General features: G+C 48.8%; 2 protein-coding genes and 1 long non-coding RNA gene across 7 annotated transcripts; 2 read left to right on the top strand and 1 right to left on the bottom strand.

Moving 5' to 3' along the window:
• Positions 1–14: 14 nt before the first annotated feature.
• Positions 15–17,386, top strand: FAM3A (FAM3 metabolism regulating signaling molecule A). Of its 5 annotated transcripts, none has more exons than XM_081177146.1 (11): positions 15–195; positions 4,545–4,666; positions 4,914–5,024; positions 7,621–7,644; positions 8,672–8,785; positions 9,992–10,115; positions 10,354–10,412; positions 10,512–10,562; positions 11,566–11,650; positions 16,039–16,165; positions 16,458–17,386. In XM_081177146.1, exons 2-11 carry the CDS (start codon positions 4,654–4,656, stop codon positions 16,551–16,553), a joined length of 804 nt encoding a protein of 267 aa, XP_081033272.1. In that variant the 5' UTR covers positions 15–195; positions 4,545–4,653; the 3' UTR covers positions 16,554–17,386. The 5 variants fall into 5 exon arrangements, with proteins under 5 accessions (XP_081033272.1, XP_081033276.1, XP_081033275.1 ...); XM_081177148.1 differs by having other exon boundaries at positions 57–75; XM_081177147.1 differs by lacking the exon at positions 15–195 and adding an exon at positions 285–381.
• LOC308577128 lies at positions 17,122–24,187 on the bottom strand. The gene is made up of 3 exons (XR_014003465.1): positions 23,878–24,187; positions 19,337–19,471; positions 17,122–17,830 (listed from the first exon to the last, which is right to left on the bottom strand). It is a non-coding gene; the product is annotated as an uncharacterized lncRNA (long non-coding RNA).
• On the top strand, positions 22,753–27,752 carry SLC10A3 (solute carrier family 10 member 3). The gene is made up of 2 exons (XM_081177145.1): positions 22,753–22,873; positions 25,833–27,752. Exon 2 carries the CDS (start codon positions 26,035–26,037, stop codon positions 27,325–27,327), a length of 1,293 nt encoding a protein of 430 aa, XP_081033271.1. The 5' UTR covers positions 22,753–22,873; positions 25,833–26,034; the 3' UTR covers positions 27,328–27,752.
• Positions 27,753–27,995: the final 243 nt, after the last annotated feature.

The raw sequence follows: 27,995 nt of genomic DNA, 5'->3' as shown, positions 1-27,995 counted from the left end.
GCGGAGCCGGCGGGAGGAGCCGCTGCCGCCGCCGAGCTCCAGTAGCAGGAAGATCCTGCGGGAGGCCGGATCCGGGTGAGGCGGCGCAGGAGCGGCGGGATTCGGAGGCCTCTCGGAGGCGCTTTTCCAGGCCGGCGCCTCAGGGCGAGAGTCGAGGGGCGCCATGAGGAGGAGATCGCGGGGCGGGGGAGTTGAGTATGTGGGCCGCTGGACTTTGCCTCGCGCGCGCCGTGAGAGACGAGGGGGCTGCCTTGGGGTTTGGGGGGCGGGCGGAAGGGACTGTCGGTGGATGGTCGAGCGAGAGCAACGCGGGGAGCCGTCTTCCCTCACGACGAGGGTCCGGCGTCCTTTCCAGCGGCGCGGCAGGCAGAAGTGCAACAGGTCTCGCTTCCCTGCAGTATCTTCTGCGTAGCGACCGGCGGGCGGGAAGGAGGCTTCAGGAGCTGCGCCGCTGCCGCCCGTGCAGCTGTTAAGGGCTCGGGGCCCGCCTGTCACCTGAGGGGAGGGAGGGAGGGAGAACTTTTTTTAAAAGGTTGATTTTAGAGTAACGTGGGGAGGGTTGGAGAACAAGATGGGGGGTTGAGCTCCGCTGCCCCAAAAGGTCCAGCTTGGAGGGAAATCCGAGCAGCTTTAAATTCTCTCCGTGTGTGCATCAGATTCCCTTCCAGTGTCGAGCGATGAGTGGATCTTTGGCTCCCCAGCCCCGAAGCTGTAGGGAGAGAGGTGATCCAGGGCAGGTTCAAAGGAAAAGAGCCCCAGGGTCAAACAAGGAGCGGTTCACTGATGGCAATTGTGCCAGGTCAGGCCCCACCACCATATCCTGGGCTCAGGAAAGATATCGAGGTCAATTCAACTCCATAGAAATCAGGGGGTTGTTATTAACTACAGTACTGTGCACTTTCTTTGAGGTGATTACCCTTTTTTTGCCCCTGTGGCTTTTGAGGACAAATGATGATGTGGAGCAGAGAGGAACAGGACTAGCCAAGATCCCGTGACCAAAGAGATCATAGTGGAGTAGGAACTTGAACCCTAGGCCAATGCTGCTAATATACAGTGGAAGCCACTTCAAGCCTGGTCTGCAGACAGGCAGCAGAATGGGAGGGTGATAGAGAATTCTGAGTTTCTGCAATGCATTGTACCACTTCAGTCACAAGGCCAGAAGCCACATTCTTTCCCCAAAACTCTCCAATGTAAACAAGCAAGTGAACAGAAACCACCTAAAAAACATAGCAGAATGGGAGGAGAGTTCTAGCCCAGGTCTCCCTCACAGTCTACTGTGCACCTGTTTTTTGTTTAATGTGAGAGAGCATTCAAAACATTGCTCCTGACAAAAAAGGTATAATCCATCCTACCACCTCGTTTTGCTGTAGACCAGGCCTCACTGCTGTCCAGTGAGTGGTTTGACAACATTTCTGGGACATTCCTCAGTCACTGCATCTCAGTTGTAAAACATCTTTACCATGGAGACTTGCTGAAGTCCTCTTCATGTGTTGGATTTTTAAACAGGACAAAGACATGTTTAAAACAGAACACAGTTGTTTGCACAGCTAGCCATAAAGATTCCTGCTGTGTTTACTTTGAGATTGGACGGTGTCCAGTAGTTACAATTGGTTAAAAAATGTAGGTGCAAAACTCTTGCTTGAAGTCTTGTAGTATAATGCCTACTTTGAAGGAGCTGCACTGGTTACAGATAAGTTGTCAGGTGCAATTCTTGGGCTTATGTTGACCTTCAATCCAAACCCACTGATATTTGACTAAGTCCCATGGAACCCAGGGAGACTAGCTAGGGTCTTGGGTATCTGGAGACTGGATGTATCTGGATACATCCAAACCTGCCTTACAGGTTTAAGAGGAAGTCCTATTGGACATACTATTGTACTTTTTCAGGTTTCTTCTTTTTGGATGAGCTAGCATGCCTGTAACTTTATTGTCCAATAATTGCACAACTTCAATTGTACTCACAGGAAAGTTTAAGTTACTGAAGTTACTGATCATAGTTGGGTTTTGAAAACATTTGTTGAGGGAGTTTGGGGGCAACATTCTTTCTTGCCCACCTTCTTAATCTGGAGGCCAACCCATCTGACATGTCCAAGGACACGGAGATGCACTTGTTAGACAGACTGACCACCATCTGGCCCTTCATTCACCACTATTCGGTATCCTCTTGTCAGCCCTAATTGAGTTGCACATTTATTGCCCACAATAATTAAGTATCCAAGAAGAGCGTCATCAGAATTTTGCTCTTGAGAGAACTGAGCAATAAGATTCTTGGGAACCACTAGGAAATGGGTTGGAGCTTGTGGGGAAATGTCACGGAAGGCAAGGCACTTATTGTCCTCCAAGATAATCTTCCCTGGGATCTCTTTGTGGGTGAACTTCCCAAAGAGAGTGTTTCTGCCTGGCTGCACCACATGTGCTTTGCTGATCTTTAGCCTGGAGAAGAGGAGAAGAGGAGGTTAAGGGGTGATATGATAGCCATGTTCAAATATATAAAAGGATGTCACATAGAGGAGGGAGAAAGGTTGTTTTCTGCTGCTCCAGAGAAGCGGACACGGAGCAATGGATCCAAACTACAAGAAAGAAGATTCCACCTAAACATGAGGAAGAACTTCCTGACAGTAAGAGCTGTTCGACAGTGGAATTTGCTGCCAAGGAGTGTGGTGGAGTCTCCTTCTTTGGAGGTCTTTAAGCAGAGGCTTGACAACCATATGTCAGGAGTGCTCTGATGGTGTTTCCTGCTTGGCAGGGGGTTGGACTCGATGGCCCTTGTGGTCTCTTCCAACTCTATGATTCTATGATTCTATCTTGTCAGCCATCGCTCTCCCCACCGCCTCACCTGCTCACTTTTCCTATGTTTGATTGAGGGGTATTGCAAATGTTGGCTTAGTAGCTCTGAGCTGGAGAGAAAGAATTCAAAACTCATTTCTGTCATTCTACCTTTAGGGGTGCAACAAATGCTTCTGACGCTAATACAAGTCCAAGGATGAACTCCCCCCGCCCCCCAGTTTGGAGCTGGGGTAGAAGGCAAGGATGAGACACTTCATCCTATTGTAACATAAACAAAGGACAGAGTCACCCTGAATTTTTGTCTAGCTCCCAAGTCAGAAAGCAGTGAGATGCTAGGTGCCTCTGAGCTCAGGGAAAGCCAGGTCTGTTTGTCAGTCATACACCATTGAGGAATTGGCAGGTATAATTGTGGTCCGTTTATGGTTGGCAACAACATGACTGAGGGTTGTGATGTTCCAGAAATGGAATTCCCCTGATTCCTTAGGGGGTTAATGATACTTAGGAGGTTAATGAAAACGATTCATTTTTAGAAGAGTATTTGGATAATTGGTTTAGCACAGGGTTGGGGGACTTAGCGTCCTCCAGATGTTGGACGCCAGCTCCATCATCCTTACAGCAGCCGGCATGGCCAGCAGTCAGTGAGGTATAGTGGTTTTTGTGTCAGACTATGACCTGGAAGAGGGACGCGGGTGGCGCTGTGGGTAAAACCTCAGCGCCTAGGGCTTGCCGATCGCATGGTCGGCGGTCCGAATCCCCGTGGCGGGGTGAGCTCCTGTCTTTCGGTCCCAGCTCCTGCCCACCTAGCAGTTCGAAAGCACCCCTAAGTGCAAGTAGATAAATAGGTACCGCTTTATAGTGGGAAGGTAAACAGCGTTTCCATGTGCTGCGCTGGTGCTGGCTTGCCAGAGCAGCTTTGTCACGCTGGCCACGTGACCCGGAAGTGCCTCCAGGCAGCGCTGGCCCCCGGCCTCTTAAGTGAGATGGGCGCACAACCCTAGAGTCGGACACGACTGGCCCGTACGGGCAGGGGTACCTTTACCTTTACCTTTATGACCTGGGAGACCAGGGTTCCAATCTCCACTTGGCTCTGAAGCTCACTGGGTGACCTTGGGCCAGTCATTGCCTCTCAACTTAGGCTACCTTACAGGGTTGTTGGGATTAACTGAGGGGGAGAACCTCTTTGTGATATAAAAGCAATAAAGCAATAATGATGGGAATTATAGTCCAACTACACCTGGAGGGTACAGGTTCCCCTTCCCTGTGGGTTGATGGGGTTTTTTATGCAGCCTGATGTTGATTTATTTATTCATTTCATAAAATTTATATATATATACCACTTGATTGTAAGAAAAAGCCTCAGAACAGTTCTAAGTAATTGAGGGTGGTTTTTTTTTACAGATTCATTTATTAGTACATAAATTATTCTTAATGGTTTGCCACGACAGGGGCCTGTATTGACTGTTTTGGTAGAATAAATCTATTTCAAATAAAATTAAAATTGGGCTTGACTGTGGCTCCCTGCTGAGAGGGCAAACCAGGGTTTGTTGCTGTGTAAATGTATGAAATGGCCCATAGTCTGGAAATAGTACAGGATTGTTATCTTGGTTGTCTCGTTGGGTGCTGTGAAACTAGTACTTTAATATTTGTTTGACATTTTTATGTTTATGTCTTTTTGAGTAGTGCAGACTACAGTATGGGCTGTTTGCGTTTTAAAAATTCTTTGGGCTGATTCAGATTACCATTTCTGATCTTTGTAGTTTGAAGGGTGCATGTGACTAACCCATCTCAGAATCCCTCACCTGCCCTGGCACTTCAGGAGCCTAGTAGCATTGGATTGTCGCTGGTTCCGGACACCCTCAAGGGGCCATGAGACTAGCAGGTGAGTTTTAGCTTGAAAGAAGCATTGAAAGTTTTAGCTTGAAAGAAACATTTAGATTTGGTTAAGACACAGAACTGCAGCACTTAGCCAGTGATATCAGATATGCCTTTTGGAGCCCTTAAACTCCTGGGACAACAAGGGAAAGATGTAGTAGCAAGGACTGCATTATGGCAGCAGTTAGGTTTAATCATTCAGGGGTTTGCTGGTGTTGTTGCAGATCTGACTTTGTCTGTCTTAACCATCTCAGGTCCCCTTCGTGTTGTTGTGATCGTCTTGACAGCAGGACTGACCTGGATCCTTGTCAGCGTCTTGTTGGGTACCCAGAGTGGCTTCTCTCGCCTGCAGCAGTTCCTCAGGAGTAAGAACCAGAACAGCTAGGAGTGGGGATGGTTGGCTGTGGTGGGGAAGGGTTGGAGCACTGGGTCATGGCGGAACAGTTGCCTTTGCAGCTGCCACTGCCTTACCTGTGCCTCCTTCTCCATGCTTCACTCCCAGCCATGTTGTTGGGTTCAGGAAAAGGAGAAAGAGGACAACTGTGGTTGTTAAACCTAGAGCAGGGATTGGATCTGTGGCCCTCCAGATGTTGTTGGACTCTGATCATCTGATCATCCCTGGCCATTGGCTATGCTGGTTGAGGCTAATAGAAGTTGGAGTCCAACAGTCTCTGGAGAGCCACAGGTTCTTCATACCTGATCTAGTGGTGGCTATGTGGAACTGGCAGCAGAATAACTGGAAGGCTAGGATGATTTTTAGATTAGCCTTGCATAGGTCTAGTAAGAGCTATTAGCCATGAGATCCAAGTGGACATTTTCAGACAGTGTAACTCCAAATACCAGCTGCTAGGGACGGACAAGGGGAGAAGGCCCCTGCCTTCATTCATTTCATGCTTGTCATCTGCTCCATGAGGGCTGCATGGTGAGCTGCAGAGAAAGTTCCACTGTGCTATGAGCATATTGTATCTGTGAGTGTTTCAGTGTCTTGGGCTAGCCAAGACAGTGAGGTTAGAGACCTTTATGGAGCCCTGTCGCAGGGTCACTAAAGTCTCTGTGCCTATAACATGTGACTTTAGAAGAGTAATTAGGCTTAAAGCAGAGGGGGTACAGAAGCTCCCTCATGGCAAAATCTTCTGACATTTACTGTGCAATTTATTTTCTGCTGATGTTTTCACACTTACTTTCTCAGACATGAGATGTTACTCTAATGAATAATTCCAAGAGTACTAATTATGTAACTTCTGCAGAATTTGCACTTACTGTTCCAATGCAGTTTATTTATTCCCCCCTTTCCCTGCCTTGCTAATTTTTGTAACCCAAGGGAGTTGAGGGCCATGTACATGGGCTTTAATACATTTTTTTCTCTATCAGTGTCCCTGTAAAGGAGGTTAGGCCAGCCTTGTATTTAAGCACTTGTTTGTTAGCTATATCATGTAGGCTGGTAGAAGATGGACAGGGTGCACCATCATGCCTCTGAACCTAGCATGAGATCCAAGCAGGCTGCTGAGGTGGGTGGCTCCCAACAGAATTAAAAGCATAATAAAACATCAAACATTAAATACTTCCCTAAACAGGGCTGCCTTTAGGTATCTTCTAAAAGTCAGGTAGTTGTTTATTTCCTTGACATCTGATGGGAGGGCATTCCACAGGGCGGGCGCCACTACCGAGAAGGCCCTCCGACTGGTTCCCTGTAACCTCACTTCTCGCAGGGAGGGAAACGTCAGAAGGCCCTTGGAGCTGGACCCCTCAATTCCTCCACTGCAAACCCCCAGCAGGCTACTAAGAAATTTTGGATGCTTATAACTTTTTGTGAGCTTGTTTACAAGTCTGGGTTGAATCAGACAGAAAATGATGGACTTAGGGTCACTGAGTGAGCTTTGTGACAATGTAGGGAAAATATGGGGAACCTGTAGCCCTCCAGATGTTGTTGGACTCCACCTCACATCAGCCTGAGCCAGGATGGTCAGTAGCCAAGCCTGATAGGAGTTGTAGTCCAATACCTGGAGAGCCACAGGTGCCTAATCCCTGAAATATGGATTTGGACTCTGAAGACCCATGTTGAAGTGGATAGTGTCAAACTTGATCACATTCATTCATTCATTCATTCATTCATTTGATTTATATACCACCCTTTATCACAGCTTATAGTGTGGAAATGCAGGAGCCATCCCATATGGTGTGTTTTTTAACTGATATAATTAAATTTTTCTAGTCAGAGTAGGGGTGGGAAACCTGTGGCCCTACTGTTGCTGGACTACAACTCCCATCATCAGCCTGGGGCTGATGGGGGTTGTAATCCAGCATTGTCTGGAGGACCACAGGTTCCCCATCCCTGAGCTAAAGTGTGATCTACATTTTTTTCTGGCACCTGAGACTTCACTCCTGTTAAATGTCTAGACCCTACATCTGAATCCTCATTTGCCTAGTTCTTATAGTGCTTTAGAGATGTTACACATTTATTTCTTCAGTGATGGAATATATGTATGATCAGGTAGCCTTTGGCACCCTTGGCTGGGAAGTTCTAATCTACTTTTCACCATAAGAAGCTGCTTTTTCCCCTGCAAAGCATTACACTGTTATTTTAATGATGAAATGGAGACTTGTAAAAAGTGATTTTGCAAACTGGATAGCTCAACCTAGTGATACAAGCCACATAATTTCCAAGTTTGCAAGAAGAGTGTTTCTTTTCTTGCTTTTTGAGTATCGCCTCCAAGCCTTACGATTTTATATATATCTCCTGACCTAGTATTGCATTGTGATGATGGGTGGGATAAAATACTTTAAATAAATAAACTGAAGAGGTTTTAAATCACTGCTTTGGCACCTGTCCTGTTGGGGTGTTTTGAGGAGTAAAGTAATTTTAATATTGACATATTGCTGCTACATTCCTGAAGTGATGAGGCAAGGCACAAGATCTGGAGTGGATCTTGCTGATACAGCTGTTTCTTTGCTTCCTTGCAGGTCCTGAGAATCCTCCTACATCAGGTAGATGGCTTTGGCTACATTCTTATGGGGTCTATACTAACACACACCCGGTTTGCAAACTCATCACTCACTCTGACTTTATTGGGAGCAACACAGGTTTTGGAGCTTGGGCACTCTTAAACTGTGTTGAACTGTTCTGCCACTTAATGGAGAGACTTTTTAAACTTCCCATAGTGCAACTGAGATAAACCAGAGAGATTCTGCTTGTTTCACAGTGCTGATTGTCACTTTGGATCAAGGAGAAGGCAAAGGGAAAGAGCAAGGAAATCCTCAGGGGGAAATGGGGAGATTTATCTCATCATAGCCCATCATACAGCATCACCAGCTGAGGGACCTACAGTTTGTCATGTAGCACCAACTACCAAGCAGTGGTGGGAGACCAAACAAAATGCACACAGGAATTAAGGGGGTGGCAGAAAGAAGTCTTCATTGGCTGTCTAGGACAGTTCTGTGCTGTATTGCGGTTCTCAGTAGCTATCTGATAGTGGGGTTCAGTTTGGGGTGGCTTTGTGGTATATCTTAAGATAAAGTGGAATCATTAATTTCCCTTAGCAGCAGATGTGGTGGTAGTGACTCCCTGCCACTCCACTGTGGTAGGAAATGAGTTTGAGGTGACCAATTCAGGAGAGATTATGTTGTACTGTGAACTCCAACTCCCATCATCCCTAGTCGTTGGCTATACTGGCTGGGGCTGATGGGCGTTGGACTCCAACAGCACCTAGAGCAGAGTTTTCCAAAGTTTTCATGTTGGTGGCACATTTTTTACATGCATCATTTCGCGACACAGTAATACAGTTTTACTAGCAAACCAGAGGTTAAACTAACCCCTTTCCAGCCCTGGGAGGAGCACAAGGAGCATCCGTGCGATGCGCTGACACACTAACTTGTCATGACACACAGTTTGGAAAGCTCTGATCTAGAGGGTTTGCCCATCCCTGCTTGTTAGGTTAAGTGGGAAATGAGGGTTCCACATCACTTTTTCTTGTGCGTCTCCTCTGGCTCTTTATGTGTGTTTTGCCATCCCTAGAAAATACTGGTTTACCTCAATGTCCTCGGGTTATTCGCCAAGAATTGGCCAGCATGCTTGATGAGATCAGAGTGGTCACGGCAGAGAAAGCAGGCAGCAACAGTAGACACCGCAGTGAGTTCAGATGAGCTGAGAGAGTGGAAGTAGAGGATAGTACAGTGGAGCATATGAAGGCCTGTTGAAAGCAAGACTTATTCCCAGCTTTCTGCTTTTGGTCATGCTGGCTGGGGAACTGATGGGAGCTGGAGTCCAAAAGGAACATCAGAAAGCCTCATTCCTACTTGTAAGGGAAGGTTCTGGCCTGCGCTAGCTGTCAGAAGAAGAAGTGTTATCATAGTTCAGTCATAGAGCATGTGCTTTCCATGTAACTTTCTGCCGTCTTTGGGTTTAAAATAATGTTTGCTTTGATGTCAGGAAAATCCACAACCCGGCATCTTGGAGAGCTGTTGCCGGTTCCATGCAAAAGTCTCCTTCAGTTCCTGGCAACAGCTTTCCTTTAGCTGGTCAAAAAGTGGCTATCAGTGGAAGGGAGATGTCCAGACATGGGATGTCTCCCTCAAGACAGGCAGGGTTAATTGATGCAGCTTTGAAGATTGAGGCAGGTAGAACCCCCCTGGTTCCTTCCCTGCCTTGCCCAAGTTCAGATTAGTTATACTTGCCTCTCTTGGCGTTTTTTTTTTCCTGGTCCACTCTTAAGCCTTTTATCTTTCTTGTCTAGTTTTACCTTAAAACTTACTTGCCTTGTTGTACTACATTCCTTATCCTAACAGAAAAAGCCCATTGCCTCTGTTATTCCCCCTCTGCTGTCCCTTCTTTTTTCCTCCTTGCTGGAATGGGGGGGGAGGATGTTCACTCTTGCAGTGAGAAAAGCAAAAGAAAGCACAAGTCAGCCTACCTGGGGAGGATGAGACAAGTAACATCACTTAGCCCTGTGGCATTGGCAGCCATCACGGAACCTCCTGCAAGGCATTCCCAGAGAGGATTGCCCCAGGAATTCCATTATTATAATGTATAAGGTGGGCAGGATCTTTTAGGTGACGTTCCCTGCTGTATCTTGGGGCTGGATGACTAAAACACTGTTGTGCCTCCCCTCGCCGCCAGCAGTTAAGAGCAATGCAGCAGTGTGGGGTTGGGGAACCTGTGGCTCTCCAGATGTTGCTGGATTCCCATCCTTGACCATTGACCCTGTTGGCTGGTGCTGATGGGAATTGGAGTCCACAGATTGCCCAGCTCTTGACAGGGCAAGAAAGCATCCTGTTTGGCGCAAAAGGGTACTTGTAACAATGGGGCTTTAGGATTTCTTCTTTGCTGTCTACTTAGAACCTAGGCCTAAGAAGTACAAGTGTGGCCTTCCTCGGGCCTGCCCAGACAACTCGTTCGCCTTCCGGATCATGAGCGGTGCAGCTAATGTCATTGGGCCCAAGATCTGCCTTGAGGATAAAATGTGAGTCATTGCCACTGAGGAGAACTGTGGCTCTCAAAGCCTTTCTGTAACCAACCTGACTGGAGGTGGTGATGCTCAAGGGCTGCATCTACTTGCTCAGGAGCAATCCCCTATGGGTGGCTATTGGAGTGGGGGAAGAAACTAGGGGAAAGCCTTACCAATCAGATGTGACCCCACTCTAGCCTCACTTAGATCTCTTGATGGGACATTTTCTGACCAGCCCTGATCTTCCTTTCAGGCTAATGAGCAGTGTGAAGAACAATGTAGGCCGGGGCCTGAACGTTGCACTGGTGAATGGTAAGGTGGGATTTTGAGGGTGGTGGGCATGGATGATGATGTTGTAGAGCAACATAAAAACTAGTAAGCAACACTGTCCTGTTTTGCTCTGTTTTGCAGGGGTGAATGGAGAACTGATTGATGCAAAGTTCTTTGACATGTGGGCAGGAGGTGAGTGTGCTGTGTTGGTAGGAGTTTGGTACTCAAGATGGGGCAAAAAGAAGGGGAGTTACAGGAATTAGTTGAGAAATCTTAAGGATGTGTTCCAATATGGTTATGGGGGCACGGGCAGCCTTTGGATTTGGAGGAAGGCAATTTCAAGGAAGGTTGCCATGTTGACAACATGCACTGGATTACAGAAGATGGAGGCTGTGTAAGAAGAGGTTGTAGCATAGGGTTGCTGTCACTATACTGTTTTTTCACCAGGCTAAGAGTCCTGGGCAGGAGGCGGAACAACAGTGGATGGATTTGCAGGCTAGGTCTGTGTAAACAGGGGCGCCTGAGGCTGTGCAAATAGCTTGTGGTGCTGGTGCATACTGGACCTGAAAGGAGACCAGAATGTGCCTTGACACCCAGCACAACTCCGGATGCTTGATGGGGGGAATGGGCCCTGGGTCAAGCAGAAGACCCAGTACAAATGCATGTGCTGAAGGTTCCTCAAAGGTCAAGACACTGTAAATGCATCAAGAGGGCACATCCAGATTGCAACATATTGATGATGTGGAGGGCATCCCTTGCAAAGGAACAGACTTTAGGGGTCATGGCCATAAAATAATTGCTTTGCACATTGATCACGCTTGCATATTTTTTGTCTTGATACTTACACCCTTTTTTGCACAATGTATTCCTAATTTGTCTCTGCTAGTACTGGGGAAGGGCTAGAGGTTAAGCAGATTGCTGAAACCTCACACCTAACCCCTGAGAATTGTGTCCAGCCATCCTTCTATCATCTAATAATTCAACAGGCATTTCCCACCTTGCACTTTGGAGCAAATCTGCCCCAACTACTTTGGGGTTTTTAAAGTTAAGTTTTTCATAATGCTGAGTCCTACACCCTATGCCACCATCTCTGCAGAATTGTAGCATGTATGCAAACCTTTGGTCTATGACACTTGGGAGGAACAGTTGTTCTGAGGTCTTCTTCTATTCTCCCCCTCTCTCCCTACCCTTCCAGATGTGAACGAGTTGTTAAAATTTATCCGGCCACTGCACGAGGGGACGCTGGTGTTTGTGGCCTCGTACGATGATCCTGCCACAAAGTGAGTGTTAACGGGGACAGCCAGCACAGGTTATGCTCAACTCATGTAGTAAAAATGTACCGTATTTTGCGCCCCATAAGACGCTCCGGCCCATAAGACGCACCTAGTTTTTTGGGGGGGAAATAAAGGGAAAAAATTATTTCCCCCCCAGGCGCGGGGCTGGGGCAGCCCGAGCTTCCCCCGACCCCAGCCCCCAAACAGGCAGCTCTCTGCAAGCCGTGGGAGCCCAGCGGTGGTTCCCGCTGCTTGAGGAGAGATCCGCGAAGCCTGCACGTGCTGGGATCAGCGCGTGCAGGCTTCGGGATGCCTGCAACTCTCCCCAAGCAGTGGGAACGTTCCCGCTGCTTGGGGAGAGATCCGCGAAGCCTGCGCGTGCTGGGATCAGCGCGCGCAGGCTTCGGGATGCCTGCAACTCTCCCCAAGCAGTGGGAACGTTCCCGCTGCTTGGGGAGAGATCCGCGAAGCCTGCGCGTGCTGGGATCAGCGCGCGCAGGCTTCGGGATGCCTGCAACTCTCCCCAAGCAGTGGGAACGTTCCCGCTGCTTGGGGAGAGATCCGCGAAGCCTGCGCGTGCTGGGATCAGCGCTTGCAGGCTTCGGGATGCCTGCAACTCTCCCCAAGCAGTGGGAACGTTCCCGCTGCTTGGGGAGAGATCCGCGAAGCCTGCACGTGCTGGGATCAGCGCTTGCAGGCTTCGGGATGCCTGCAACTCTCCCCAAGCAGTGGGAACGTTCCCGCTGCTTGGGGAGAGATCCGCGAAGCCTGCACGTGCTGGGATCAGCGCTTGCAGGCTTCGGGATGCCGGCAACTCTCCCCAAGCAGTGGGAACGTTCCCGCTGCTTGGGGAGAGATCCGCGAAGCCTGCACGTGCTGGGATCAGCGCGCGCAGGCTTCGGGATGCCTGCAACTCTCCCCAAGCAGTGGGAACGTTCCCGCTGCTTGGGGAGAGATCCGCGAAGCCTGCGCGTGCTGGGATCAGCGCGCGCAGGCTTCGGGATGCCTGCAACTCTCCCCAAGCAGTGGGAACGTTCCCGCTGCTTGGGGAGAGATCCGCGAAGCCTGCGCGTGCTGGGATCAGCGCGCGCAGGCTTCGGGATGCCTGCAACTCTCCCCAAGCAGTGGGAACGTTCCCGCTGCTTGGGGAGAGATCCGCGAAGCCTGCGCGTGCTGGGATCAGCGCTTGCAGGCTTCGGGATGCCGGCAACTCTCCCCAAGCAGTGGGAACGTTCCCGCTGCTTGGGGAGAGATCCGCGAAGCCTGCACGTGCTGGGATCAGCGCTTGCAGGCTTCGGGATGCCTGCAACTCTCCCCAAGCAGTGGGAACGTTCCCGCTGCTTGGGGAGAGATCCGCGAAGCCTGCACGTGCTGGGATCAGCGCTTGCAGGCTTCGGGATGCCGGCAACTCTCCCCAAGCAGTGGGAACGTTCCCGCTGCTTGGGGAGAGATCCGCGAAGCCTGCACGTGCTGGGATCAGCGCGCGCAGGCTTCGGGATGCCTGCAACTCTCCCCAAGCAGTGGGAACGTTCCCGCTGCTTGGGGAGAGATCCGCGAAGCCTGCACGTGCTGGGATCAGCGCTTGCAGGCTTCGGGATGCCGGCAACTCTCCCCAAGCAGTGGGAACGTTCCCGCTGCTTGAGGAGAGGTCCGCGAAGCCTGGAGAGCGAGAGGGGTCGGTGCGCACCTACCGCTCTCGCTCTCCAGGCTTCAGCGAAAGCCTGCATTCGCCCCATAAGACGCACCCACATTTCCCCTTCATTTTTGGAGGGGAAAAAGTGCGTCTTATAGGGCGAAAAATACGGTACTCAGCCTGAAAGAAAGCTACCTAACTTATATAAAACTAATGCAAAGCGGGTGTTGGGGAGGCTGGGGAATCCCCCTCTTAACAGGTACTCAAGTAAAATTGGGAGTGTATTGAGAAAAGACAGTCGTTCGTTGCATCTGCTTTTTGATGCCTAGCATTTGAGACTCTGAGATCCAGAGTTGGTCTCCTTCCGATGACTGAGAGGGTAGTCTATCCTGTATCTAGCATGGGGGCCACTGAGGGCTTATTCAGACCTGCATGCCCATGGCTTGATTGCTTATCCTTTGGTTACTCAGCCTTTGTGTCCTGAACCGCTGGCCCAAAGGAGGGATCATGGGAGTGGTTGAGTGCAGGTATCCTGAAGAAGGATGTCAAAAACACCAGAGTGCTTTATTAAAGAAAGGAGTAGACTTATTGCCTGCCAGGTCTCCTAGCCGTTACATGTTCAAGACAGACACAGCAGCAGGGAGATGGCTTGTCTGCACCCAAGCAAATGTGCACACATTCTTTATATACAAAGTAGTACATCACTTTGTCTAGAATTTCCCATCACTTCACCAGCCCTGATGAAGGCGTAGCTTGGCAAATATCCAAGTCTTACAGATAGCTCCCCTTTCTGGGCTCAAAGCCCAGTACCCTAAACCCACAGATAACGATAGCATCAAAGCAAGCCAATTAGCTTATATCAAAGCAAGTGAATATAAACAGTGCTTTTTTCTATAAAAACAGGTTCAGGAATGCTGCCCTGTCCCTCCTGCTTCTGCACCAGTGGAAGAGGGAGGGCTGCTGTGTGAATGGGCAGAGATAATACGCAGGGAAGAAGCCTCCCTGTGTGGCTGCTCTGCAAGCTGCCCTGTCCCTCCTGCTTCCATGCACAGGCAGGAGGGGCAGGGCAACTCTATGGAGGGGGAAGAGCAGATGAGCAGAGAAGCTTTTTCCCTGTGTGTCTGCTCTGCAAGCTACCCTGTCCCTTCTGCTTGCTTGTTCAAGCAGGAGAGACAGTGCGGCTTGCAGAGCTAAGGTGGGGAGGCTTCTTCCCGCGCATCAGCTGTTAGCCTGGGAGGCTGAAGAGCCTCATTAAAGCCCTGGTGCACCTCTGGCTCATGAGAAGACCCTCTCCATTGCCCATAAAGGATGTCCTCTTTGCGCTCCAGGGAGAATCTTCTTGTGAGACAGAGGTGTGGCAAGAGGTGCCGGAACAATTTTTATTTATACCCCGCCCATTTGACTGGGTTCCCCAGCCACTCTAGCCATATAAAAAACATAACAAAACATTAAGCAATAAAAAGTCACTATACAGGGCTGCCTTCAGATGTCTTCTAAAGGTTTTTAAGTTACTTCTCTCCTTGGCTCAGGAGTTGCATAACTCCATATCGTCCAACATATGTTACTTTGTCTACCACTTCACCTACCCAAATGACAGCATAGGTGACAAATACCCAAGTCTTACAGATAGTTCCCCTTTCTGAGCTCAGATCCCAGCACCCCAAGCCTGCAGAGAAGGATAACATCAAAGCAAGCCAATTGTTGTTGTTGTTTAGTCCTGTCCGACTCTTTGTGACCCCATGGACCAGAGCACACCAGGCACTCCTGTCTTCCACCGCCTCCTGCAGTTTGGTCAGACTCATGTTTGTAGATTCGAGAAAACACTGTCCAACCATCTCGTCCTCTGTCATCCCCTTCTCCCTGTGCCCGCAATCTTTCCCAACATCAGGGTCTCTTCCAGGGAGTCTTCTCTTCTTATGAGGTGGCCAAAGTATTGGAGCCTCAGCTTCACGATCTGTCCTTCCAGTGAGCACTCAGGGCTAATTTCCTTAAGAATGGATGCGTTTGATCTTCTTGCAGTCCATGGGACTCTCAAGAGTCTCCTCCAGCACCATAATTCAAAAGCATCAATTCTTCAGCAATCAGCCTTCTTTATGGTCCAGCTCTCACTTCCATACATCATTACCGGGGAAACCAATGACTTGACTATACAGACCTTTGTTGGGTAATGAGATAAGTGTTTGAAATATGAAAACATGAAATATGAAAGTTCCATCTGATTGGTAATGACTCCTCCACACAGGCAATGTGTGATGCTTGATGCTGCAATTTTCAAACGATGGGCATGCACGTATGAATAAGCTTATAAGAGAGAGGGTTTGAGAATTAAGATATTGTGACTTTATATTATGCTTTAGGACAGAGATGGGGAAGCAGGGGCCCTCCAGGTGTTGTTGGACTCCTAACTCCCAGCAGTCCCAGCCTCATGGCCAGTCGTTGGGCATGATGGTAGTTGTAGACAAGAAACATGGTAGGGGCACTGGTTCCCCATCGTTGGATATTGGATCAAAGGGAGATTGCCAGACTTGGTGCAGGACAGGGCTTTTTCACCTGAAGGAATAACTTGTGTTTAAGTACAACTTCTCACACCACTACAGCATTTGGATGGGAGAAGAAATTCCAGTTGAAAGTCTTGCTCTGTACAGTAGTTTCTTGGCACCACACTGAACTTTTTCCAGAAAGAAGTATGTTTTACTGTGTTGATGGGACCAGAGGAGTGAATAGTAGAGGTTTGTTTACTCACATTTTCTGTTCCCTCTAGGATGAATGAGGAGACCCGTAAAATCTTCTCAGAACTGGGCAGCAAGGTTGCCAAAGACCTAGCTTTTCGAGATAGCTGGGTTTTTGTAGGAGCCAAAGGGGTGCAGAACAAAAGTCCTTTTGAACAGGTACTGAACCATTTTTCCTTTTCACAGATATCACCTTGAAATGTCTGTATTTCAGAGAAATCCTGAAATCACTAGCTCACACATGAGGGAAACTGGAGCACTCCAGATATTGTTGGTCTCCAACTTCCATTGATTCTGACTTATTGGCCATGGTGGCTGGGCTGATGGGAGGTGGAGTCCAACAATATATGGAGGGCTGGAGGTTCTCTACCTCTGCCTTAGATAAAATCTGGGAGGAGAAGCAGAGGAGTGTGAAATATCCATGTAAACCCTGATTTTGTTATTTTCATAGCACGTCAAGAACAAAAAGAGCTCCAACAAGTATGAGGGTTGGCCTGAAGCACTTGAGATGGAGGGCTGCATTCCACAGCGAACTGCTGAGGTCTAGCGATGACCTGTTTCCTTGAAGCCTGCGGTGTCTTTTTGTGGTGGGGGAAAGGTCCTTGCTTGTCCACCTGTTGTTGTCTTCCCATATGGTGGCAGCTATCCATTCTCCTTCTCTCCAGCAGCCTCTGCCTCAACTAGGCAATCAAGTTTTCCTTTCCAAAAGGCACGTCTGGCCAAAACCCTGGGAAAGGAAATGAGATATATGTGAGGCCACCCCCCCAACTCTCCCCTAGTGCCTTATTTTTCTCTTGGTTGGAAGAGCTCATCCTACTTCCCCTTTGCTTGTTGCTCTGAATGTGATGAGCAGATTGGTGCCCTCTGCTCAGAACCTGTGCTCAGAGGAGGCAAGTGTATTTATGTGACAGTCTTTCTTTTTCCACAGTGATCTGCACACATGGTGGGGAGCCTGTGGCCCTTTGGATGTTGCTGGACTCCAGCTCCCATCAGCCCCAGTCAGCCCTGCCAGTGGTTATTGGGTGATAGGAGTTGTAGTCCCAACTACATTGGGAGGCCCACAGGTTCTTCATTCCTGCGTTAAAGGGGCCACTACTTTTCTATAATAGTTTATGTGTTTAAGTTAGTTCTTCCACTACTACAGACACTAATATATAGGAGGAAGGGGATTTAAGGACAATCCTTTTTTTGGTTTTGGTGAATCTCTTGAAAAATGTCAAGTTGCTGTTTCCTGAAAGACAATGTTGGTACTTAAACTGTGATGGGAATTGGAGATGGATCACTGTTCATACATTGTTGTGGAAAGGAATCAAAGCTGAGTTACTTTTTTTCAGAACACTTGTTGATAAACGGTATCTCCAATAAACAATGTGCACAGCAGCTGTTGGTTAATTGTTGTTCTTTCAAGAGCAGAACCAGTGCTGTTCCCTTGGGATCCGCAATTAGTGGCCAAGAGAGCGATTGCACTCTTGTAAACTCTTCCATTCCTGCTTTAGGTAGAGTCTGCAACAAGCATTTTGGCCTTCCACTGCAGATAACGCCTAATCTGCCCTTGGGGAGTGGGATCCTAATTTCTTTCCTGTTGCAGTAGGAGGACCCAGCTCACACATTATTGGAAGGAAAGGATGCTACCTATGTCTGAACCTGGGCTACTGCAGCTCTTTTAATAGCTGGGGTAGGGAACCTTAGGGACTGAAGACAAATGCTTCCCTTGGGACTCTTCCCAGCCCTACCCCCTCCTAGTCTTGTTTTGTGCTCTCCTTGAGTGTTTTTGTCTAGCCTGGCTAGAATGTTTCCTTGACTCTGATAAAGCCCTTTGCTTCCCTGGATGGAAGGAAAACAAAGAAGAGTGTGAGTAGAAACTAGCCTAGTGTACAAAGGTAAAACTTTACATTCTTTGCTCTGCTTACCTTTGCCTCTGGCTTTGCACACAACTGAGTTGCCTAGAGCTGAAAACAGCTGGTAAGGTTCTCTAGCCCTTTTCCAGGATTTGGGCTTACTATCTTCTCCCTCACCTGTTCCCCTGCTTTCTCCCCAGCATGTACCCTGTCCAAGGTTTTTCATCACCACAAGCATAATGTAAGACTGTGCACAGAGTTATGGTGATCCAAATCATGTTGCCACCAGATGGGCTTATCCACACCTTAGTTTGCCCCAGCACTTTCCTCAGGAAAACCCTCTGTTTAGCCCTGAATTGGAACAAATGGCAGTCAGGTTTTCTGTGGGCTGCCTTTGTTCCAATTGAGCACTAAAGAGTAGGATTTCCAGGGGAAAGTGGCAAAGGCAAAACTGCTCAGACTTGTGCCTAGAAAGCACAGGACAAGCAGCAGGGTGGACAAGCCTGTTGTCCTCTGTAACTGGGAGCAACATCCAGAAGGGGGAAGCACTTCTACCAATCTCACAATCACCCTGATGATAGGGACATACCTGTGTCTCTGTGCTGAAGACTAAACTGGATTTTATTCACACTTCTTTTTTAAAAAGCTTCAACTAGCCACTTAAGTTGAAGAAAAAGTAGCCACTGCCCCACTCCAATATTCGCTTCTTATCATATGGTTTTTTCCTCAACATCACTGTGCCCTTAAAGGTGCTGTTTGCATTCATTGGCACCTTTGAGGGTAAATAGCAGCTGAGGAAGGTGACTTAGGTTAGGAAACTGGCATGGGACCTTGTGAACTGCCCTCAGATCTACAGATTAAGAGCAATATGCAATTTTAATAATAATAATAATAATACTGGGGCCCCAATCCAGATCAGCAGCTGCTTTTTCTTTAAAATAGTGGCCACGACACATGTTTCTAGAGTGTGAATAACATGTAGTTTTTCCTTGGATCATGTCCATAAAAGCTGGGCTGGCTGCATCCTATGACTGCTGTTGTGCAGTTTTAATAGAGCATTTAGGGAAGCCTAGCTTAAACTAATCACTTCTGCCTGTTGAACAGAGAGCAAAAGGTGTCCTCGGACAGTATCTACAGAAGAAGTTCCAGGTAATCTCAACTTTTGCCTGCCCGGGATGGGGATTCTTCTGGATCCATAGGTAGCCATTCTTTCAAGTATTGCCAAGTACCTGGGGCAGCCTGGAGTCCTCCATATGTTTTGGACTCTACCTCCCAACTGGCCAGTGATCAGCAATGATGGGAGTTGTACCCCAATGATCTCTGGGGGGTACCACGTTGTGGAAGGCTGACCTGGGTCAATCACTTTCTGTTGGAAAGGGGGGAAGGAAACAAAGATATGCTGCCTTGGGTTTACAGGTGCTCTTCACATGCTTATGGTCATCTAAGGCACAGATTTGCAATCAGTTTTCGTTAGTAAAGAAACAATACCTACCATGCCATGCCTTGTGCAATAAATTCCTTGTGGAATGGTTTGAGGAAGAGAACTTAGACAAGTTCCTTGAGCTGCAGGAAATCAAGATGCATCAGAGGAGCAAGACACAGGAGCATGTCTCAGGGCCAGTGGAGCCTGGTGCAAAAAACAGAATTCAGAATATGCTGGCTCTGGGCCACTGCTGAACAAATGGATTTAGTTTAAGTGCCAGAACTGAGCTGAGCTCACAGTCCTTCCATACAAAAATCCATTGTTGTTACTGTTAAACAATAGGGAGTCAGAAACCTTGCCAACTTCTCACCCAGTGATTTACCAATGGAGCTTGCTGTGCCTTCTGCTGGTGTCAGTGACCAAAGAAAGCACACTGGAGAGAAGGAGCTGCCTTGTATGGAGTCGGACAACTGGCACACCTACCTCTTAGAACAGCTGATCTACTGACAGGAGCTCTTCTGGGATTTGACCAGGGGTTTCTCAGTTCTGCTTTCCAAGACTGGCCACAGGCTCTAGGGTGCTCAAGGCACCCCAATCTGTCTCCCTCTCTCTGTCCCCTCACACTTTTTGCTATTGCCATGTACTTGGTAGTCTCCCTCAACTGGGCTTTGTTGCAGCTTTGTGACTTCTGAGTGGGCAGCAACAAGCAATGGATTGAAGTATTTTGTCTGCATGGTAATATTCATTTTGTTCCCCTGCCCCCTTTTCCTGAAAGCAATAATAAAGCAATTATTTAAAAATGTGTATCTGTTTTGGCCCACCAGAGTCCCTCATTATAATGATCACAATTACAGTGATCATTACCATGCAGACAAAATACATAAGAAGAACCAACCTAGATCAGACCCAAGGCCTGGCATCCAGTCTCCACAATGGCCGCCTTTGGCAGGGGGTGAAACTAGGCTTTATTTCACCCGAGTCAAAGACCGTGTTTGGAACACACACACTCCATGCGCATTTGCACACACACAGGCTGGGAGCCTCAATAGAGTCCCTCTGGAGGCTTCACCCAGGACAAAAAAAACCTGGCTAGCCTCCCTGTAGCAACGGCTCTGCCTTTGGGAAGTCCACAAGTGGCATTTTACATGCAGACGAAACTCCTGAGTGGTGAGAGATCTCAGGGATACCAATACACACCTTGAGTGTGCTACCCTTAGAAATAAGGATGCTAGAGACACATCTTTATAGTACCGGCTTTTATTTACACACATCTACAGGCTGAGTATAAGATGGAAGGGTTCACAGCATTAGCACTCAAACACATCATGCTCCACCATTAAGTTTCCAGACTTCCACAAAAGCCAAAACTGACCTAGCTGATGATCTACTCTCCTCCGACATTCACTGATGATATCACTTCAAGGGTGGGGGGGCGGCAGGGAACCTGTCCACTTTTTGCTCAGCTTCTGAAAGCATCTCCAGTCATAGTTTCTGCAACAAATTAGTCACTTGGACTTCCTAGTCATGCAAAGAGATGCTAAACAGGCCTGGCTAGAGCTATTAAGAGACTGGTTTGACTACTTCAGTAGCCATTCTTTCTTCAGAATATCATTTTACAGATATAAAACTACAGACCTGGAGGGAACCTACAGACAGGGTCGTACCTAGGGGTCTGCTAGGTTGACCCCCACCCAGGAAAGGGTGCAAAAATCACACCTCTCCTCACCAAAACATCTTGCCAAAGGTGCACATGACTGTGTGTGTGTACCAATGCAGTTCTTTGCCAAGGACACAAGGGAGCCTAGGTATGCCTCTGCCCACAGATGATATCCAGACCACCACTGCCCCCAGTCCTATAACAAGGGGATGAGGGCAATCACCCCCTCCTGCTGTTCTTCCCCAGTGACTGGAACGCAGATGCACAAAGACTAGAACTGCAGCAATCAAGCTTGCCAGTCATTAAGGTGGTTAAATTGGTATACTTGTTACATCTTTTGAAGGCCTAATCATAGGAGCTTTTAATAGGTGATGGGACTACAAAGCAGGAGGGAAATATCTTGAGATGGAGCTATAAAACAAGGAAAATTATGATTGCAGGCCCAATCATAATCCCTACAGATGTTAAAATTTTTAAAAAACACAGACAGGTAAACCATGTGTTTTGGAAAAAACCTCCATTGTTATCAAGTGCCATTTGTTCCAATTTAATGTGGTGGTTTGGAGTGAGTTACATAATTTAGCAAGTTGAAACAATACAGTCTTGTGGCTAATAGTACAATCCTATTTCATATCATAGCTGTCAACTTTTCCCTTTTCTTACGAGGAATCCTATTCAGAATAAGGGAATTTCCCTTAAAAAAAGGGAAACGTTGACAGCTATGTTTCATATATATTTAGAAGCAAGCCCTGTTTAGTAAAATAGGGATAGCACCCAGGTAAATACGTACAGTATTGCAAAAGACATGATGAGTAAAGTGCTTTGAGCAATCTGAAGTGGTATATAAATCACAGAGAATCTTAGAGTTGGAAGGGAGTCCCAGAATCATCCACTCCAGTCCCCTGCAATGCAGGAATCTTTTTGCCGAATGTGGGGCGCAAACCCCAAACCCGAAGATTAAGAGTTTCATGTTCTACCAACTGAGCTATCCCAGATCCTAAATATTAAGTTCCATCCATTATCTTCTATCAACCTCTGCTTAGCACATCCTCTGGTGCCATATTGACACTGAGCTGACAGGAAATGGCATTGGGAGGACTCTGCTCGCTTTTTGGTTTTCTTCCTTGCGTTTATATCTTCCCCACAACATTGCACAAGGGGAACAATGATTAAAGTCCTCCCTCTCATCATCCCTGAATAAAAATAATAATCCCAAACCCTCTTCTTAAGCACAGGAAATACTCTAACTAAATGCATTTAATTGATACAAGTGAATCCGTAATCCCAGCAGAGCAAAAAGCCTCCCAATCCCATCAATCCGAGGATAGAAGGCCTTTAAATTGCCCAATCGAATAAAAGGATGAGCATAATCCTTTCCATCACATCACCGCCTAATCCCATTGAGATAGTTAGCGGTGGAGTGCATCCGTTTCTTCCAATCAGCGCTCAGCGAGTTTCTGATCCAGCCAACCCGGCAAAGGGTTTTTGCTAAACGGAGCAGAATGTAACTATTAATCTCCCATTTAGGACAGACGTGGTTGTCCACTTCCTCCAATCAGAACCCAGAGTGCCCCTATGATCCTATTTATCGAGGCACAGAGCGAGCTTAATGCCTCCTGCTGCTCTCTCAGATTTAAAAACACACACAAGCATGGGAGGGAATTCTTCTTGCTTATACCAGATCCGAAGTGTTTCCCCTGTTGTTCTCTGCGCCTAAAGAGCATTTATTTATTTTTTGCGGGGGGGGGGAGAGACTACAAATCCCAGCATGCCCTGCTAAACTCCCGGGGTGATCCTGCCATGAATTCGCATTCAGTTGCTGTGGGCGTGGCTATGATTGTGATGCGCGGGGGGCGGAGTCGGAGGGGAAGGAAGGAAGGAGGAAGGAAGGAGGAGAACGCAACCAAATCCAGCGGCGGAGTTCAGCTCTGGGGCGGCGGCGGCGGCAGGTGAGGCGGTGGGAGCGCGATAGAGGCGGAGGGGTCAGACCAGGGCAGATTTTCGGGCTGAGGATCGCGGCTTCCCTGAGCGCTCCTTTGCAGAGGACTTGTTTAATTGACGGCTTGGGAGAGAATCGGGAGGGGGGGCAGCTGCTCAAGGCTCTTGCTGGATCGTTGCTGACTTTGGGGGGTCTGCCTTTGGTAAGACTCTTGTAGCGGGTTTTTTAGCGGAGGGAGAGAGGGAGAGAAGAGGGCGCACTGGGGGGGGGGTGAAGGGACGGGCCGCCTCCCTTTCAGGGAAAGTGGAATCGGCTTGGAGGAAAGTGTTGCGAGAGGGCGGCGAGCTTTTCCTCTTGCCTAAGAAAACAGGGGCAAGAGAGAGCAAGCAAGTTTTGTGGCCAGCGGGCTCTTTCCCAACAGGTGTTTATGGCTCGGAGAGAGAAGTGACTCAGCTGAACTGCAGGGGAGGCAGGAGAGCAAAGCGGGTGGGCTGCCCGTGCCCTGCGCCCCCTTCTCCCCTGCATCTCCCTGCCCCCTTCTCGCTCACACGAGTGCCAAAGGGGCCACTGAGTGCAATGGGTGGTGGGCCAATTCCTGTGGGAAACCCCTTGCCCTCGTGGGCTTTAAAAATGTTTGAGGAGTTGGAAACACTTCAGGCCTGGACGGAGCAGCTTAAAAACATACACACACCTCGGATATAAAGGGAAATTGTAGGAGGTCAAGCCAAAGCAAATGGAACACACCTAGAGCGAGTACATTTATGGCAAGCCTGGTGCTATTTAAAACAATCCTGAGATGGGAAGGCAGGGGAAATCATTGTCTTTCTCTGCATAGGGGAAGTGGCAAGGTTCTCTCTTTTCAAAACTATCTGCTGAATTTAAAAGGGAGGTTAAGGGAAAAGGTACTTCCTTGTGTGGTTTTTAAGAAAAGAAAAATTTGGGGCTGCCCCGTATATTATTGCTGCCCTAGGCAAGCTGAAATGTTGACACACTGATTGTTATGCTTGTCTTTACCTTTAACACAGGGCAGCCAATGAAGGTCTGAGGGTTACTGGGCTGCTGCCTAGCTTGAAAGGGCAGGCAGGCTCTTCCTCATACCTTTGTTTAGCTATCTGGGGCCGGCACCCCTGGAATTTGGGTGCCCCAGGGGGTTGCCCGGCTTGCCTTTTTATTGGATTAGCTCTGCTGAGCAAAGGGTTGCATAGACTGGGAGCACTCTGGCAATCCCTCTGCCCCTCTCATAATCCCGATTATGTCATCCACCCTCCCGTATGCAAGCCCAGCCTGTGAAATTGCCCCCAGATGGGGTTTCCTGGCCATGCTCATTGTCATTCAAATGAATGAGAGCCCTCCTTGTTCCAGTTGTTGGGAATGGAGGGAACAGTGGAACAGGAGGCTCTGTGGATGCAAGACTGTTAAAAGATTAGAGGGTTCTACGGTTTGTATTATGACAACCCTCACTTGGGATGCTCTAGGCCAAGGGTAGCTAAACTCACGGGCCATTGGCTGGGGCTGATGGGAGTTGGAGTGCAGCAACGTCTGGAGGGTCTCACATTACTACAGGCCCAGAATACCCTTCCTTGGGTTAGGACATGGGTAGGCAACCTAAGGCCCGGGGGCCGGATCTGGCCTAATCGCCTTCTAAATCTGGCCTGTGGATGGTCTGGGAATCAGCGTGTTTTTACAGGAGTAGAAAGTGTGCTTTTATTTAAAATGCATCTCTGGGTTATTTGTGGGGCATAGGAATTTTATATACCGTATTTTTCGCTCTATAACACGCATCTGACCATAACACGCATGTAGTTTTTAGAGGAGGAAAACGAGGAAAAAATATTCTAAATGAAACAGTGGATGTATGATTTTTATGGTTCATGCTGTGGCCACAGACATGTGATCTGACAGTGAGTTTGGGGTAGCCCAATGCAAAAATCCTGAGGATCCATGTGGATCCGTGCTTTGTAACCAAGTTTTAAGTGGGGAGGGAAGGAAAAGAACTCAAGGGACAAGGAGCTTTTCCGCGGGGAGGAGGGAGGGAAAGAGCACTGTTGCTTTAAAGGTATACTTAAGGTATTTGCCCTGTGCCTGGGTTTTTTTTCCATTTAACAGTTTGCAGCCTTTTCCTTCCGCTCCCTGTTTTGAGGCGGAATAGATTTGAGCAAGTGAGGAGGACTTTGATTGCAGGGGATTCGCCATTAGCTGTGTAAAAGCGCTCCTCCTTGCAGCCTGAACGATAAGCAGCCACCAGCAGCAATAGAATCGAGCACAACAAAGTGGTAGGGGCACTAGGACCCAGACAATGCTCAAATCTATCCTGCCTGAAAACAAGCTGCTCCGTCCCAGCCGATCAGCTGAGACGCGGGGATTTGCGAAGTTTTCCCCTCTCCCTCATGCCCTCCCCAGCCTTTTTTTTTACTTCCTGGTTTTCACTGCGCTGGCTCAGAGCTCGAGGTTGGTTTTATTTTGCTGTTGGTTGCTTAAATTTTATCTTTCCTGCCGTCTCTCTGCAGCCTCATTGCTCTGTTTAGAGAGGGCGCAGACCTTTGCTAGCATCTGTCCCTCCTCCCCTGTAAGCGGCTGCTGCCGGCTTTGCTGCTATGGCTCTCCTTCCCTCCCTCCTTCCTGGCTCCAGGTCGCTTTAAAGAAAGCAAAGTGAGAGCCTCGTAGAGCGTGTAAGTGGCTCCCGCTTTGCCTGACTGATGGCAGCCATGGCTCTGATCCGTGCATTCACTCCTTAACACGCACAGGCATTTTCCCTTACTTTCTCGGAGCAAAAAAGTGCGTGTTTTGGAGCGAAATTTACGGTATATATATAGAGAGAGAGAGTCCGCCCCCCCATAAGGTCTGGGGGACAGTGGACCGGTCCTCTGCTGAAAAAGTTTGCTGACCCCTGGTAGGAGATCAGATGAAGTGGTTTACTTGATCATGGTGTGTGTGCCTCTAAGAATTACCCAATGTTTATTTCCTTGTAGGTGAACACTGTGCACTGTGCTTGCACACTCTGCCTCCCTATCCACTTCCTGATTAGGTTGGATGCTTCTGCGCCATCACTGTTGCATCAGCAGAGGGTGCCCTTGGACCTGAGCCCAAAAGGAGAATGACCCCTGCCCAGTGAATCCATGTTTTGTCCATGCTGGGGAGGGAAAGAAGTTCTGCATGGAATGAGTCCTTTACATGACTTTGCCAGCCAGCTGCGCCATGGGTGGGGCAGCCCTCTTCTTTCTCCACCTGCTTTTGGCTGGTTGGGCTCAGGGAGCAACTGCTGACAGCCCTTACCTTAGTGTGGGGGACGGGACAGCGTTGGAATTTGACTTCCCTGCAAACAGCCGTGGTGTCTTGCTGGTTTCCTGCCGCTATTCAGGGCCCAATGCTTGGCTGAGCGCGGAATCTCTAGAACCTACCGTTGTTGCCGTTGAGAACGTCAGCGCTTCCTGGGGAGGCGGTTTTATGGTTGGGTTTCAGTCCAGCTTAGCTGGCCTAGCTCCGCTGCAGCTGCAGTTGCTGGAGCAGAACCGACTTATCGAGAAAGCCGATTTCCAGATCCGTGTCAGTGCTCCAGAGCCGGTGGCATCGTCGGGGCTGGGCCACTTCTCTGAGAACCCCATCCTCTATGCTCTCCTGCCTCTCATCTTCCTCAACAAATGTGCATTTGGCTGCAAGGTGGAGGTGGAGGTTCTGTGGAACCTGGTGCGCCAACCCCACCCGGTCATGCTAGGCATACTAGGCCAGTTTGTGGTCATGCCGCTGTACGGCTACCTCATGTCCGTGGCCTTCTCCTTGCCTAAGCCGCTGGCCTTGGGACTGGTCATTTCTTGCTCCTCACCTGGCGGTGGCGGCGGCTACCTGTACAGTCTGCTGCTGGGTGGCGACGTCACCGTGGCCATCTCTATGACCCTCCTGTCCACAATTGCAGCCACGGGGCTGATGCCGCTCTCCTCGACGTTATACGGCTGGTTGCTGGGCGCCCACGAGACTCTCCACGTCCCCTTCCTCAAGATCTTCATCACCCTGCTCTTCATCGCTGTGCCCATCTCCACTGGCATGTTGGTCAAGTGCAAGCTGCCTCGCCTCGCCCGCCTGCTGCTGCTCCTGATCAAGCCGTTCAGCTTCACCCTCATTATAGGAGGACTCTTCATGGCGTACCACATGGGCGCCTTTATCCTGGCGAATGTGCAGGCCCCGATTGTGCTGGCGGGCGTCACTGTGCCCCTCTTTGGCCTGCTGTTGGGCTACTTGCTAGCTTGGTGCTTAGCGCTGCCTGGGCCACAGCGCCGGACGGTTAGTATTGAGGTTGGGGTACAGAACAGCCTACTGGCTCTGGCTGTGCTGCAGCTCTCCTTCCAGCGGGCCCAGGCTGACTTTGCCTCGCAGGCTCCTTTCATTGTGGCCCTGAGCAGCACTTCAGAGATGTTGTTGCTGGTTTTGGGGAACCTGGCATACAACAGACTCTGTTCTGCAGGCTCCTGAGTGCTCCTGGGTGAGGGGAGGCAGATACCAAAGATGTCAGAACATTGGCTGTGGCCTGCAAGAAGAGACGGATACCATAGGCCTTAGAAGCTGGTCTTGGGGTGCTTTCCCCCATCCCTGGGGTGTGGATTCCAAGGCCTCAGCCTCTCAACCTTTCAAGGGGTGGCTTGGGTACCAAAGGGGCCCTTTGAAGTGAGAAGCACACACCTCCCAGAGGCTGCTTGAGTGCTAGGAATCCACATCATCTGGCCTTTTTGTTTTCTGTTTTCTTGTCTACTTGTTTTTCTACACAGCGAGTGGTGCCTCTGGAGCTTAGAGCTAGAGCTGTACTGACTGTGAGGTGGAAGATGGGGGGTGGAACTGACCCATTTCTTCTCTCCCATTCACCAGGGATACAGGGTTTGAATAAAACGAAAGAGATAATATGTTCTGTGTGGCTGTCTTCTTCTTCTTTCCTTCCAGGAGCTGCAGAAATGGGGCTTTGTGGAGTGATGGGCAGACGTGGAGGCAGCCTAGGAGGATTTTTTCACATTTTTTAAAAAAAGCTAGTGTCCCTGAAATGTGCTTGAAGGCTTGGATGAAAATGTCAGAAACAAATAAAAACTCCAAAATCCACACTTGTGCGATGCCTTTTATTACGGCCAACCAAAATGTCACTTGTAGGACCT

Source organism: Podarcis bocagei (assembly GCF_964188305.1).
Source record: "Podarcis bocagei genome assembly, chromosome: 17".
NCBI lineage: Eukaryota > Metazoa > Chordata > Lepidosauria > Squamata > Lacertidae > Podarcis > Podarcis bocagei.
Note: the sequence above shows the minus strand (reverse complement) of the source record. Positions and strands in the feature narration are given on the sequence as shown.